Source organism: Rhamphochromis longiceps, linkage group LG9, assembly GCF_057381845.1.
Source record: "Rhamphochromis longiceps isolate RC_006_pf linkage group LG9, R_longiceps_female_GT1.1, whole genome shotgun sequence".
Lineage (NCBI taxonomy): Eukaryota > Metazoa > Chordata > Actinopteri > Cichliformes > Cichlidae > Rhamphochromis > Rhamphochromis longiceps.
In genome coordinates this window covers 14,487,430-14,501,164 of record NC_140565.1, presented here as the reverse complement: position 1 = coordinate 14,501,164, position 13,735 = coordinate 14,487,430, and the positions used below count along the sequence as shown (strand labels likewise).

Genomic DNA, 13,735 nt, shown 5'->3' with positions numbered 1-13,735 from the left:
GTTTTTCTATAATGATTTAACACTGAATCTGAGCAAAACAAATCTCATACTATTTGGGAGTCAAGCAAATTATATCATTAATAAACTGATGATAAATAACATAGAATTAGGATAATAAACCAAACCCACTTTTTAGCCTTTTTATTAAATACTCTTACATTTAAAGGCTTGACTGACCTCAGAACTCTACACATAATTTATAAAGCAAGAAACAAATCTTTGACCCACAACATTTAGGACTTGATCAGGGCTTGTGTGGAACCTTCTTTAAATCTCAGTGATTCACCGAGATAGAAAACAATTTGAAAGAGTGAGTGGTGAATCAAAGAGAAGAAATTAAATAAACTTAATGCAAACTGCACAAAAGAATGTAAAACTCAGCAATACATCTAGTGAGCAGCACTTCTCTGAGCGAAACGAGCTTCTTGATGTCAGAGGTCAAAGGAGAAAGACCACATGACTTCATGCTGATAGGAAGGCAGCAGAGACTAAAAATAACCACCCATTTAAAGCAAACTATACAGAAGACCATCTCTGAGAACACAACATGTCAGAATTTGAAGCACATGGGCTAGAAGCAGCAGAAGACCACACTGGCTACAACAGCTGTCAGCTAAGAACAGCAAACTGAGGAAACAGACTCACAAATATTAGACAATAAGAGATTGGAGAAATGTTTCCTGGTCTGATGAGTCTCCATTTCTGCTGTGACATTCTGGGTCAGAGGTTAAACACAAGATTTCATGACTTTCAATTTTTAATATCCTCAAATATTGTAAATTATGATGTTAGAGACTCAATGAAAGCAAAACAAAAATGCAGACAGTATTTAATCATAGAAAAGTCGTCATTTGTTGGAAGAAAATGGATGGCACTGACTGCAACATTTACAATATATATAAAAAGTTGACTTTATCAGTCTCCTACTTGAGCCTTCATCTGCCCCACCAACTCTGGTGAAAAGAAGGGAAAAAAGATGTACATTACATTTTAATGTTTTTCTTATTGTTTTATTTTAACTGAGATTCACTGAGTCTTATCAAAACAGCCTCTGTTTTATATTTAAATGGAAAGAAGATAAAATCTACAAGAAATAAAACAGTTAAACAGGATAAAACATGTGTGTAGCTTCCATGTTGAAAAACTGCAGATGAGTTTTAAGTCTTTTAAATCTTTGTGAAAAGCACCAGCATGTGGTTTGGCAAGACCAAGATTGAATAATAATAATGGATTACATTTATAATGTGCTTTTCAGGACCCCTCAAAGCTCTTTACAATACCACTATTCATTCACTACAGTTGTAGCCATGGCTGCCATATCGCGCCATCGGCCCCTCTGTCCATCACCAGTAGGCGGTAGGTAAAGTGTGTTGCCCAAGGACACAACAACCGAGACTGTCCGAGCCGGCAACCTTCCGATTACAAGACGAACACCCAACTCTTGAGCCACGATCACTCACGATGGAAAAAATCTTCATCTGAAGCTTTGCTGAACATAAGGATTTCTCTCAGGTCATCACGATTCGGCCTTTATCCTGATCAAGTTCTAAATGTTTTGGCCAAAGATTTGTTTGTTGCTTTATAAATTATGTGTAGAGTTCTGAGGTCAACAAAGTCTTTAAATTTAAGAGTATTTAATAAAAAGGCTAAAAAGTAAGTAGATTTTAATTTTGAGATTGGACTCTCACTTTTATAAAACTTGTGTGTACTGCCAAGCACTGTTTTAATATATAAATATATTAAAACAGTGCTTGGCAGTACACACAAGTTTTATAAAAGTGAGAGACATCTGAAGAGAGTTCTTAGGGGACACACTCGTCACAAAAGCGTACTCTGACCTGGAAGTCTTGGTTGAATTCATTGACAACCAGTTGCAGTACTCTGGTAGCTTCACGCGTACTGATGGATATATGCTAAATGCAGAGAACATTGACTACGCATGAGGAAAGAGGATGTGCACTTGGTGTTGACTGAGCTGGATCCCTGAGGGGTGGCATTGAGGCACACAAGACGTCTCAGGCGAAGGCGAACTATTTTTCAAAAGGGCTGAACTTCATCTGGCACCTGTACTCCTACGGCAAACTTAAACCATATGGCATCTCAATCAATGAGAGTGTTGATGGTTTGTCGAGAAAAATAATCTGTCTTAATGCATACACAACAAATAGTAATCTGAAAGTGATCGGGGGGTGTTACGTAGAAGCGGTGCAGCGGTGTAGAGTTGCCAGAGGTGATCTTGGAACTGAAAATGGCCATGTTATAGGCTTTCAGTGTTTCCTTGTGCCCGTGGCTCCTTACGACACCTTTGAGAGTTACCTGGAGGGAGGAAGTACTTCCAATGAAAGAATTGAATACTGGTGGCATTTTCTTCACAGCCAGTGTCTGGAGTTCTGGTTATTCTTATTTGCAGACATCAGAGACAATGGGTACTTTGATGGTGGGTTTCCGGACAAAAACCTTCAGTTTGTTTTGCATGGGTCTTATCCGGGTGAGCTAATAAATTGTGTTTTCTTGCATGTATGGATGCATGCGTTTGTGAGTGAGAGATAAAGGGAATGGAGGAAGTGATAGAGAGGGAGTAGAAAAAGTATAGTGAGTGATGAGATGTGGACCAGATTGAGGGAATGGAGAGACTTGCAGGAAGAAAGAGACAAGAGAGGGAGAAGAGGTGGAGAGCAGCAGGGAGTAAATGAAATGAAAATTGTGTAAATACTATGATTTAGGCTTAAGAAATCGGCTACCTTAAAGAACAGTGTAACAACCAAGACTAGAGAAAGATCTGTGTTCAAGATGTTGACGTGGCATATGTAAACTTCTTATCTATAATATTAAGTCTTTACAATAAACGCTATCCCCTGGTGAATAAAGCAAAGAAAACTGAAAACATGGCTAACAAACGCATGTAAGAAAAAGAATCTGTTATACAAGAACAAACTTATAAAAGGTATAAGATAAATTCATAATAATTATGAGAACGAGTAAAATAAATTACTACAGTAAACTTTTAGATAAAAAAAATATGAAAAGCGTGGACAGTACTAAATGATATTGTAAATAAAGGAACTAAAAGATTGGAATATCCCAATAACTTTCAAACACAAAATACACTGATCAGTGACATAAAACAATTTGCAAATGGTTTTAATGACTTTTTTTCTTAATGCTGGTCCTGGCTTACCTAAAGAAATTGTAAAAACTGGACACCCTTCTAAAAATAAAACATTAACTATTACTGTAGCAAACTCAGCGGGAGTAGATGAACCAAGCCAATGGTAAAGACTAATGTAAAATATCACAGCATTACAATCACAGGAGTTAGTGTGTGGAACACTTGTACGTATGAAATTAACAAAAGTACATCAATACAAAAAATCATACGATTGTTTAAAAATAATAAATTGCACAGTGGGGCAGCACAACTGACACAGCAACACACACGGGGAAACAAGGAACCAGGAGAAGATCACACCACAACCATAAATGATTAAGAAAGATGAATAAAACTCATATATATAGTTATATATATATATATATATATATATATATATATATATATATATATATATATATATATATATATATATATATAGGGCTGTTTTAATTTTATGCATTATGTGTTTTATTTCTATATTTTTGCTGTTTTCTGTTATTCTATTGTTTTGAACTTATTTTCTGTACAGCACTTTGTTCCTGTGCTGGGTATTTTAAAGTGCTTCATAAATAAAATTGGATTGGAACTTTGTGTTGACAAGATTGTTAGTTAAACAATTACAAGTCTACAAATCAGTATTGTTTGTATGGACAGCAACTTTTTTAAAAATTTGTTTATTAAGAGATTATACAAACTTATATACGTTGTATTGTATACATCTTACGTGACATATTTTATCAAACATTTCTTTCCCAATCATTTTAACGTTTTCTTGTTAAACAAAACACAAATTAAAATACAAAAAACATCATAACAACACAAGAACAGAAAATTCAGAAAAGAAAAAAAGAAGAAAAAAGTGAGTAAATTAGAAAAAATATTCAATAAATAAATTAAATTAAATTAAATTAAAAAAATTAAAATTAAACACTATATAAATACAATTTAAAAAATTAAATTAAATTAAAAAAGAATAGAAGGGGGGGGGGGGGAGTAAATCCTATGCCTACCTTAAAAAAAAAAAAAAGAACATTTCAAATTCTTTTCAATCTAGTCGGAGGGTGGGTAAATTGCATTGTTCTAATGAAAAGATTTGAGATATTCCACAAGAATGTCCGGACAGTATTAAGCCATTGCAATGCAGATGGAAGTAAAATACAGCATCTAGCAAGAAGGGAACAAAAAGCTAAGATCTCAGTTTGCTGGGGAGTTACATTAAGAGGGATCTTTGGAACTCCAAATATGGCAGCTAAAGGGTCTTCTCAGATCTGACTTCCAAGAACCCCTGACAGTACAGAAAAGAAATCAGTCCAAAATTGGTTCAAACTTGGGCAGAAGAAAAACATATAATGATAATAGATTGGATTTATATAGCGCTTTTCAAGGCACCCAAAGCGCTTTACAATGCCACTATTCATTCACTCACTGGTGGAGGCAAGCTACGGTTGTAGCCACAGCTGCCCTGGGGCAGACTGACAGAAGCGAGGCTGCCATATCGCGCCATCGGCCCCTCTGGCCATCACCAGTAGGGTCTATGTGAGTGGAAAGAACTTTCCACTCACATAGACACTTTCCACTTAATCTTGCTTTCACTCACCCACTGACTGAACAACCCAAAGAACGACCAAATGAAAGACCCACTGAACAACCCACTGAACAACGCACTGAACGACCCATTGAATGACCCATTGAATGACCCATTGAACGACCCATTGAATGACCCATTGAACGACCCATTGAACGATCCACCGAACTGAATTTGGTGTTGAATTTTTTTTTTTTGCTAATTTAAGAGCAGTTAAAACGGACACTAAAGTAATGGGTAAGAGGTTAAATTGAAAGTAAAACAGTAATTTTAGGCATTACATTTTTGAGATTTTATAAAGTATGAGGTGGAAGGATTTGGTAAAGCTCATTTGTACGGCTGCTTTCTAACTGTACTTTCTGTTTTCAGACCTCAGAAACAGCATTTTAAAGAAATGTAAATGATGCCAGTTGGTTGAAACTTGGTAGGGTGAAGTAACTCACAAAAGAAGAAGCTCAACCCCCCACAATCCTGCCCACACCCACAAACCTCCTTAAAAGCCCAGAATTGCTCTTAAATCAGCCTTAGGATACACAGCACTATCCTGCTTGGTTTGGAGCCCTTTCATCAGAGATACTTTTTCCAGCTTTCCTCTTTTGATCACTGGGACTTCAAAGATGGAACATGGGATGCACTTTTCTCCAGGTATGTACTCAGCATTGTTGCCTGGTGAGCTACATGAACAGAGTTGGCTAACCTCTAAGACAACTTGCAAAAATACTCTTTCACTCTGTGTTGTAAGTCCTGATGGCAGAAGTCACTCTTGGTTCTGAATAATGTATAAATATCCCACCTTTTTTCTGGGAAACTTTTGTGTTTCAGACTCAGCAATTTACTTTTTAAAAACTTTTTTTCTGCTGTCTCAGAAGAGAAACAAGATTTTGCTGTCCCAAGAAGCCAGGATGGCAACATCACTGCCACTCTGCACCATCCCAGCACTGCTCCAGAGAAACCTAAAGGAAAGGCCCGGGTGGTGTTCACAGAGAGACAGTTGAATATTCTTGTCCATCACTTTAATGCGAAACATTACTATGAGCCAAGGGAGATGAAACAGTTGGCAGAGATGACAGGACTGACCTACAAACAGGTGAGTGTTTTTCAACTTACTACAACATAAGAAATTGAATTTTGGGTCCATTGTACTCATTAAATGTTTTCTGTTTTCTTTTATCTTTAGGTAAAAACTTGGTTTCAAAACAAACGGAGTAAGTTTAGGAGGAGGTCACATCCTCAGCATGTGAATCAGGATGTCCCACTTCATGTAAGTATCTCCTATTATTAAACAGAATTGTTTCTGATTCTGTCATTATCTGGGGAATTGACTGTATTTAAAAAAGTGTAATGCCAATAATTTAAAACAACTATTCTCGTTTTACTGACAGTCCCCTTGTCCCCTTCAGTTTCAGGGAGAGAGACAGCCCCCGTTCAGGGAGCGGTACACCCAGCACCAGGTAAATTCAATGAGAATGGGTGCAAATAATCAGGCCCACTATTCTCATGCTGTGGGCAATTCTGCGGCTGGACCTCAATGGACCCTCCCCGACTCCCCTCAGATGTTTGGCTGGTCAATGCCACCAGGCAACGGGCATCACGAATACGACACAGCTGTTCAAAACCCAGCAAAAATGTCCACTATGATCGAAGCAATGGGAAGAGCTGTGAGTACTCAGACTGTTCTCATTGAACACAACATGGATAAGATCTTGGAGAAGCTCACGGCTCTTTAACAAGAAATTGACAGACCTGGTGACGAGTGACAGACATTTAGACTGTCTGTGAAATTGGAGGCACCAAACCCAAACATCGTCTCTCCCCTGCATACCGATGTCCCTGGAAAGCCCATCAAGACCTTTTTTTTACTGTTACTGTTTTAGAGGTCCTTTTTTTCCTCTTGTCCCTGATGTACGAATTTTCACTGTCTTTTTGTCTTTTTGGTTTCTTCCTGGTGCGGCTACATCCGCAGCCCCAGGACACAGGAATTTCATTGCATGTTGTACTTTGTATGACTGTGTATTTGACTAATAAAATTTGATTTGAACACCAGTTCAGCACTGAATGGAATATAAACAACCCAGGACTTTTTGTTTTATTATTTTTATTGTCTTCATGTAGCTCAACATAGTCTCAGATTTGATCGCTTTCAGTAAAGGGGGAGGGGGGAATTCAATATCCAATGGATTTTAGAAATATTAGAATTCAGTAGGCTCCGGCTACTGTAAATAGTCAAAATAGCCAAAACACATACTGGGATATCAGAGAAAACACCATCAGAAATTCTGCATATAAGATTAAGAGATGAATTCATCAAAATGTGTTTTGTTTCATTTTGTTGTAAAAAATATTGTACATGAAGAAAATTCTCTTCCTTGTGTGTGAGAAACTGTAAATAAAATATTAGTTTCACCCATTCAAACTGAACTTTCTACATGTCTCCAAACCTTCTGTCAGAGACTGAACATCCCCATATGGAAAAGAAATAGTAAAAACTTATATGTGATTTACTCATGAAAGTGGCCACTTTCTCATTACTTTCATATATTGTTTTAGTAAGTATCCAAAACATACAAGTTTCATTATCTAATTTTTCAAGGGATCTTATATCTGTTTTCACTCTTATATGCTTTTCATACAAGTTTCACACAAGACAGATCCAAACTTTATAAGATTTATATATATCTTTTCCATATGGGTCCAAATGTTTTAGAGACTTTAAACCTCTATCTTTCCATGTTAACTTGAGCTACAATCCTCTATATTCACAATCAAAGTATGAGACAGATAATCTAAAGAATCTGGAGCTTTCAAATGGACAAAAAGATTTTTCCAGGAATACCTCAAATAACAACCCTACCTCAGACTTCATTTTAAGAAACCTGAGACGATACAGTGGAAAGTTTTTGCCTCTGTGATTATCTTCCTAAGACTCTAAACGTTGGGTTTTATTTTAATTGTTAACAAGTCTGATGCTGATTACTTGGTAAAGCTCCAAAAACATTTTATTGTCACCTTTTCTACTCTCTGCTCTGTGACTACAGAGTCTTGAAATGAAACGTGCAATGTTATTAAATCTTCCCCTTACTGAACCACCTGAAGTCAGCTCATTTAAAGTGTAGGATGCTCCTGATGGCCATGTATGTTTGTACCAGGGCTGTGTTGGGATCTGTCAAGGAATGTTACGATGGGGCATGGTGGCTGGAGGTTGCCAGGTTCTTGCTCACAGTGCCACCATGATCATGACTGGGAAGCGTACCAGAAACCAGGCGCCTTGCAGCAGGAGCACAGTGGTGTCAAGCAGAGCCTGAGTGGAGCTGTCAGAACAGCGAAGCTGCAGGAATGAAAAATCAAGTCAATAAATGAGCAGCACTGAGTCTAATAATCCATGTAATGTTGTCTTTGAGAGTTTCTGAAAAGCATTATGACATAAGGTGTTTTTCAATGTCCTGAATTTGAGCAATGAAATACAAGAGGCATACAGATTAATGAATGCATCATTAACTGAGTGAATGTGGATTGATATTGTACATTCAGCTAAGTAATTTCAAAGACACAGAAGTCATATTGTTTGCAGATGACACAAAGTTATTGTGGAAGTAACTTGGAACAACTTCTAAATGAACTACAAAAAAACTAAGAAATTGAAGACTTGGTTTTTCTATAATCGATTAACACTGAATCTGAGCAAACAAAACTCATACTATTCAGGAGTCTGATGATAAATAACATAGAATTAAAATAAATTATCTGAAAGAACAAACTTCTTCCGGTGACAATAAATCACAAACCATCATGGTCATTATGAATATATCGATATAACCTGTAAAACACACACAAAGTGTAATAGGGATCATAAATAAAACCACATCAACAGAACCATCAAATCCACTTTTTATTAAATACTCTTAAATTTAAAGACTTGGTTGACCTCAGAACTCTACACATAATTTATAAAGCAACAAACAAATCTTTGGCCCACAACATTTAGGACTTGATTAGGATAAAGACCAAATCATGACGACCTGAGAGAAATCTTTATGTTCAGCAAAGCTTCAGATGAGGATTTCTTCCACCTTGGTCTTGCCAAACCACATGCTGGTGGTTTTCACAAAGATTTAAAAGACTTCCATGTCATCTGCAGTTTTCAACATGGAAGCTACATACATGTTTTATCCTGTTTTACAGGTTTATTTCTTGTAGATTTTATTTTCTTGCCATTTAAATATAAAACATAGGCTGTTTTGACAAGACTCAGTGAATCTCAGTTAAAGTAAAAAAAAGAAATTTAAGAGTATTTAATAAAAAGTGGGTTTGGTGGTTCTGTTGAAGTGGTTTTATTTATGATCCTAAGTCTGTTATTTATCATCAGTTTATCAATGATAGAATTTGTACATCTCCCAAATAGCAGAGTTTTGTTTTGCTCGTATCCAGTGTTAGTTCATTATAGAACTTTGTATCATCTGCAAACAATATGACTTCCGTGTCTTTGCAGTTACTTCAAATTAAGACATGTCAACACAAACACCTTTACCCTCACTTATCTCTCATGGCCCTGGTGCCAACTGTCTGCATTGACTTGATAATTAATCAGAGGTAGCAGGGTGTGATACAGGAACTCTAAACGACACATTAGCGTATGTTTAGTGGTCACTGGCTGAACTGGGTGCGTCTCTAATTCTGAATGAGCCAGAGGAGGCCAGATGCATGTGTCTGTGGGTTTATGACAAGCGTTGATGTGGATCGTTAGCCTTGGTATTGTTGACATTGACTTATGTGGGTGTTTTAGTGTCAGAGACTTTTACAATGTAAAGGTGCTTTTCAAAGAAGGTGAAAGCTACCATTTGCTATCTTATAAACTCCAAATGACCTCCACATGATCAAAAATATCTAAATTAGAGGTTTAATTTATTATTTGTGTGTAATATTGGTATAATTTGGCTCATTTTAAAAAATTTTAAACATCAGGTTTCAATACTCACTGAAATAATGCAGAACATATGCAAAAATATATTTAAAGAGCAGCTGTATTTTCTCTGAAACATTTGAAATTATAAACTATGTGCACAAATCTTCTGATAATAGAAAGTAAATTAATCATCGGTGCAAAGATCAAACTGGCTGCTTGTCTGAAACAACCAGAGCAGGAATTTAAATCAAAATAATCTAACACAGATCTAGTTGACATCAAAGCAGAACAAGCTAAACTTTACTCAACTCACCAGTGAGAAATACCCATAAAGATCATGATTTACACCAGCTGCAGCTCACAGTCAGCAACTCAACAGGTTTGGCTTTCTTTACAAAATGAGAATTTTTCACATCATATAGTCCATCATGTATTTCAAACACATGAGTAAAGATGTGTTTATTTAATTGATTTAAGCGGATTAAGTGTATTAAGTGTTTCATATTTTATAAAGTGTTAGCTGAAAGGATTTGGTAAAGCTCATTTGTATGGCTGCTTTCTAACTGTACTTTCTTTTTTCAGACCTGGGGTCCGTTCTTCGTACCTCGCTTACTACATCCAAGATCAAATCATCGCGCTAACTTTGAGCTCGCTAATCCGGTTCTCCGAACACACCTGTTGTTGACGATTAGTACAGCTGGATGAAGTAATGTGAGATCACTGGGTGGCTTAACAGGGGCTACGCATCGATAGTAGAAACATTGATCGGCAACCCTTTGATTGGTCGGCGAAAATGTCGAAGGAGCGCGTTCGGTATTTTTCGGCAGCAGAGCAAGAACTCCTGATTGAGGGATTTCAGGAGTTTCAGAGTTTAATTAAAACGCAAGGGAACACTGCAAAGGCTGCAAAAGCAAGGAGAGAGGGCTGGCAGAAAGTTGCTGACAAATTAAACTCGTAAGTAATGTAATAATAATGGATTGGATTTATATAGCGCTTTTCAAGGCACCCAAAGCGCTTTACAATACCACTATTCAGTCATTCTCACATTCATACACTGGTGGAGGCAGCTACAGTTGTAGCCACAGCTGCCCTGGGGCAGACTGACAGAAGCCAGGCTGCCATATCGCGCCATCGGCCTCTCTGGCCAACACCAGTAGGCGGTAGGGTAAATTTATTATATTACACTATATTATATTATAGTATAGTCTAGTATATTACATCATATCCTCTTTCACATTAGAGCCACGACAGGACCCACTAGAACATGGGAACAAGTAAAAGTGAAATATAAGAATATTCTACAGAATGATAATATTTATCACTTATATTGCTTTTAGTCTCTTGGAAAGAGACCCTGAAATAATCTGTTTGTTTGTTTATAACAGCAACCAAGAAAAGGGCAGAGCAAAAAAAGACAGGTGGTGGTCCTGCACCCCCTCGTCAACAAGTTGGTTAGTAAATAATACCCTCACGGGAAAATCGATATCTCTATGAGCACACTGTCGCACTGAGCTAAAGGATCCTGACTATCCCGCAATATACGCTGAATTCTGAGGACTCTCCTTATCAATCTTGCACCTTCCGCAATGGGTGGCTCGCGTATACGGACAGGACATGGCTGCGACAGACTTCCCAAATCCACCTTCGCTTTTATAGCCGTGGTCTCTCATCTTGATTACACGAAGTAATTTACTATTACTACTCTAAAATATGAATTACATCTGAAATAATCAAATACATGAAATAGAATGATTAATAGTACATTTCCCTTTTTTTTTTAGGAAATGACCTGTATGTATCTGTATGGAATCAATAAAAGGATCAAGTACTGCATTAACTTTAGTTACATTGATAATATTTATTTATGGTAAAACAGTGGTAAAATATCGCTGTTGCTTTCATATAAATGAAGCGGACATACCTGAGTGGCCGCGATCTAATCCTGTTTACATAAAGTAAGCCTGCTCCCGAGCAGGTTTACGCTCACGGATCTGTTGCTATGACAGCAAATCCCGGATGAGCTTCGGGGAACCGAACCATCCAAGATCACGCGAAATCGCCAACAATCAAATCCAGCTAAACAGCATTTTAAAGAAATGTAAATGATGCCAGTTGGTAGAAACTGCCTGACTGCAAAGTGACCAACAAAAGAAGAAGCGCAAACCTCCACATTCCTGCCCACACCCACAAACCTCCTTAAAAACCCAGGAGAATTGCTCTTAAGTCTGTCAGTCTTAAGTTCCTATCCTGCTTTGTTTGGAGCTCTTTCAGCAGAGATACTTTCTCCAGTTTTCCTGTTTTAATCACTGGGATTTCAAAGATGGAAGATTATGGGATACACTTTTCTCCAGGTATGTACTCAGCATTGTTGCCTGGTGAGCTAATATGAACAGAGTTGACTAACCTCTAAGACAACTTGCAAAAATGTTCTTTCACTCTGTGTTGTAAGTCCTGATTGCAGAAATAACCATTTCTCCCTCCACAGTTGAACAGAGAGTCCACTTTAAATCCTTTTTGGTTTTAAAGAATCTACAAATATCCGACCACTTTTTTCCCCCCAAGGTTGTGTCAAACTGTTGTGTTTAAGACTCATCTATATAACCTTTGTTAATTTTTCTGTTACAAAGTCAGTTGTGCCAAAACATATCAGCAACTGACCCATGTGGACCATATAGACTTGTGATTACTTCTCTTGTGTCTTTACCCTCACAGACTCGTGGAGTTATGACAGCGGGGTTGAAGGGAGTCTTCCCTTGGAAGAACTCGCTATATGGGCAGAGAGTGCTCTACAAATGGAGATGACCAACAAAACTACTGATACCTCTGAGGCTGTTTCCATCTCAGTCTCAGAGCAGAAACAAGATTTTGATATCCTGATCGTCGGTCGTGCTCAATAACACTAGTTTTATGGGTGAGGGCAAACTCATCAGCCAGTGTTGCAGCCTGCTGTAATGAGGAAACCTGTTCACTGAGGTATACTGCAATCTGCTTAGAGATACGGTTCTTAAATTCCTCCACCAACATTAATTCACGCATCAACGCCAGGTCAGTAGCTTTGCTGGACACACACCACCGATCAAAAAGCACACTTTTCTTCCTTGCAAAATCTCGGTAGGATTGATCCTGTCCCCTTTTTAATCCCCGGAAACGCTGGCTATAAGCTTCTGAGACTAGCTCATAAGATAGCAGGATGGCACTTTTCAGCTTGTCATAATTCAGACTGTCCTGAGCTGACAATGAGGAACAAACTTCCTGAGCCTTACCTACCAGCTTACATCATAGCAAAATAGCCCAAGAATCCCGTGGCCAGTGCAAGGCTGCAGCTATATGCTCAAAGGACTCAAAATAACTGTCAACCTCGATGTCGTGAAACACTGGAACCAGACAAATGTTTTTCCCCACATCAAATGGTGTGTCTGCCTGCCGAATGGAGGCAGTTGGAGGAAGGGAAGCCTGCTGGAGTTCCAACTGTTGCAACTTAACAGCTGTCTCCACCTTTTTCAATTCAACCTCCTTGGCTCTGGCAAGCTCTGCATCTAAAAGCTTAAGCTCCAACTCCTTTAGCTGGAACTGCCTCTCATGATCCTCCTTTTCCAACTGAAGACGAGCCAGGCGGACATGTAGCATAGCATCGTTCTTTGAACCTACGGATGACTATGGAGAGTGGTTCAAAGTGAGGCAGTGTCATTGGCTTGTCCTCAGGCAGCCACTGAGCAACAGGTGTAGACACTGATGGAGCTACAGCTTGAGCTGGCACCTGCGGAACAGGCTGAGACGCTACACCATGCTCAAGTGGACTGGCAGACACTGGCAGGGCCACTATCCCTTTCTCCACCAAGCCAGACACAAGAGCAGCTTTCAGCTCAGCCTTACGTAGAGCCGTGGAGACAGAAATGACATAAAATGATGCGACCTCATGCAAATCCATCTTCCTACAGGCGTCCAGCTGGACAAGCGAAGGGTTTTCCTTAAACACGGCAATTTCAAAGGTAGCCATTAAAACTGAAACTAAAACTACCTGAGGATAACAGTAACAACAAAGAAGCACCACCTCCAATACACAAATGAAAAACAGGTGGGAAATGTTTGGCCACAGGTT

The 13,735-nt window shown here is 38.3% G+C and overlaps 1 protein-coding gene across 1 annotated transcript; it reads left to right on the top strand.

The window, feature by feature from the left end:
• Positions 1–5,295: 5,295 nt before the first annotated feature.
• LOC146662027 (homeobox protein NANOG-like) lies at positions 5,296–6,644 on the top strand. The gene is made up of 4 exons (XM_085417763.1): positions 5,296–5,381; positions 5,603–5,823; positions 5,914–5,997; positions 6,137–6,644. Exons 1-4 carry the CDS (start codon positions 5,354–5,356, stop codon positions 6,461–6,463), a joined length of 660 nt encoding a protein of 219 aa, XP_085273889.1. The 5' UTR covers positions 5,296–5,353; the 3' UTR covers positions 6,464–6,644.
• Positions 6,645–13,735: the final 7,091 nt, after the last annotated feature.

What these genes read in the sequence shown, in the direction of transcription:
- LOC146662027 (XM_085417763.1), top strand. Translation starts at nt 5,354, where the DNA reads ATGGAACATGGGATGCACTTTTCTCCAG. An exon ending in TGGGATGCACTTTTCTCCAG is followed by an intron (nt 5,382 to 5,602) that starts GTATGTACTCAG and finishes CTGCTGTCTCAG; the next exon opens with AAGAGAAACAAGATTTTGCT. An exon ending in CAGGACTGACCTACAAACAG is followed by an intron (nt 5,824 to 5,913) that starts GTGAGTGTTTTT and finishes TTTTATCTTTAG; the next exon opens with GTAAAAACTTGGTTTCAAAA.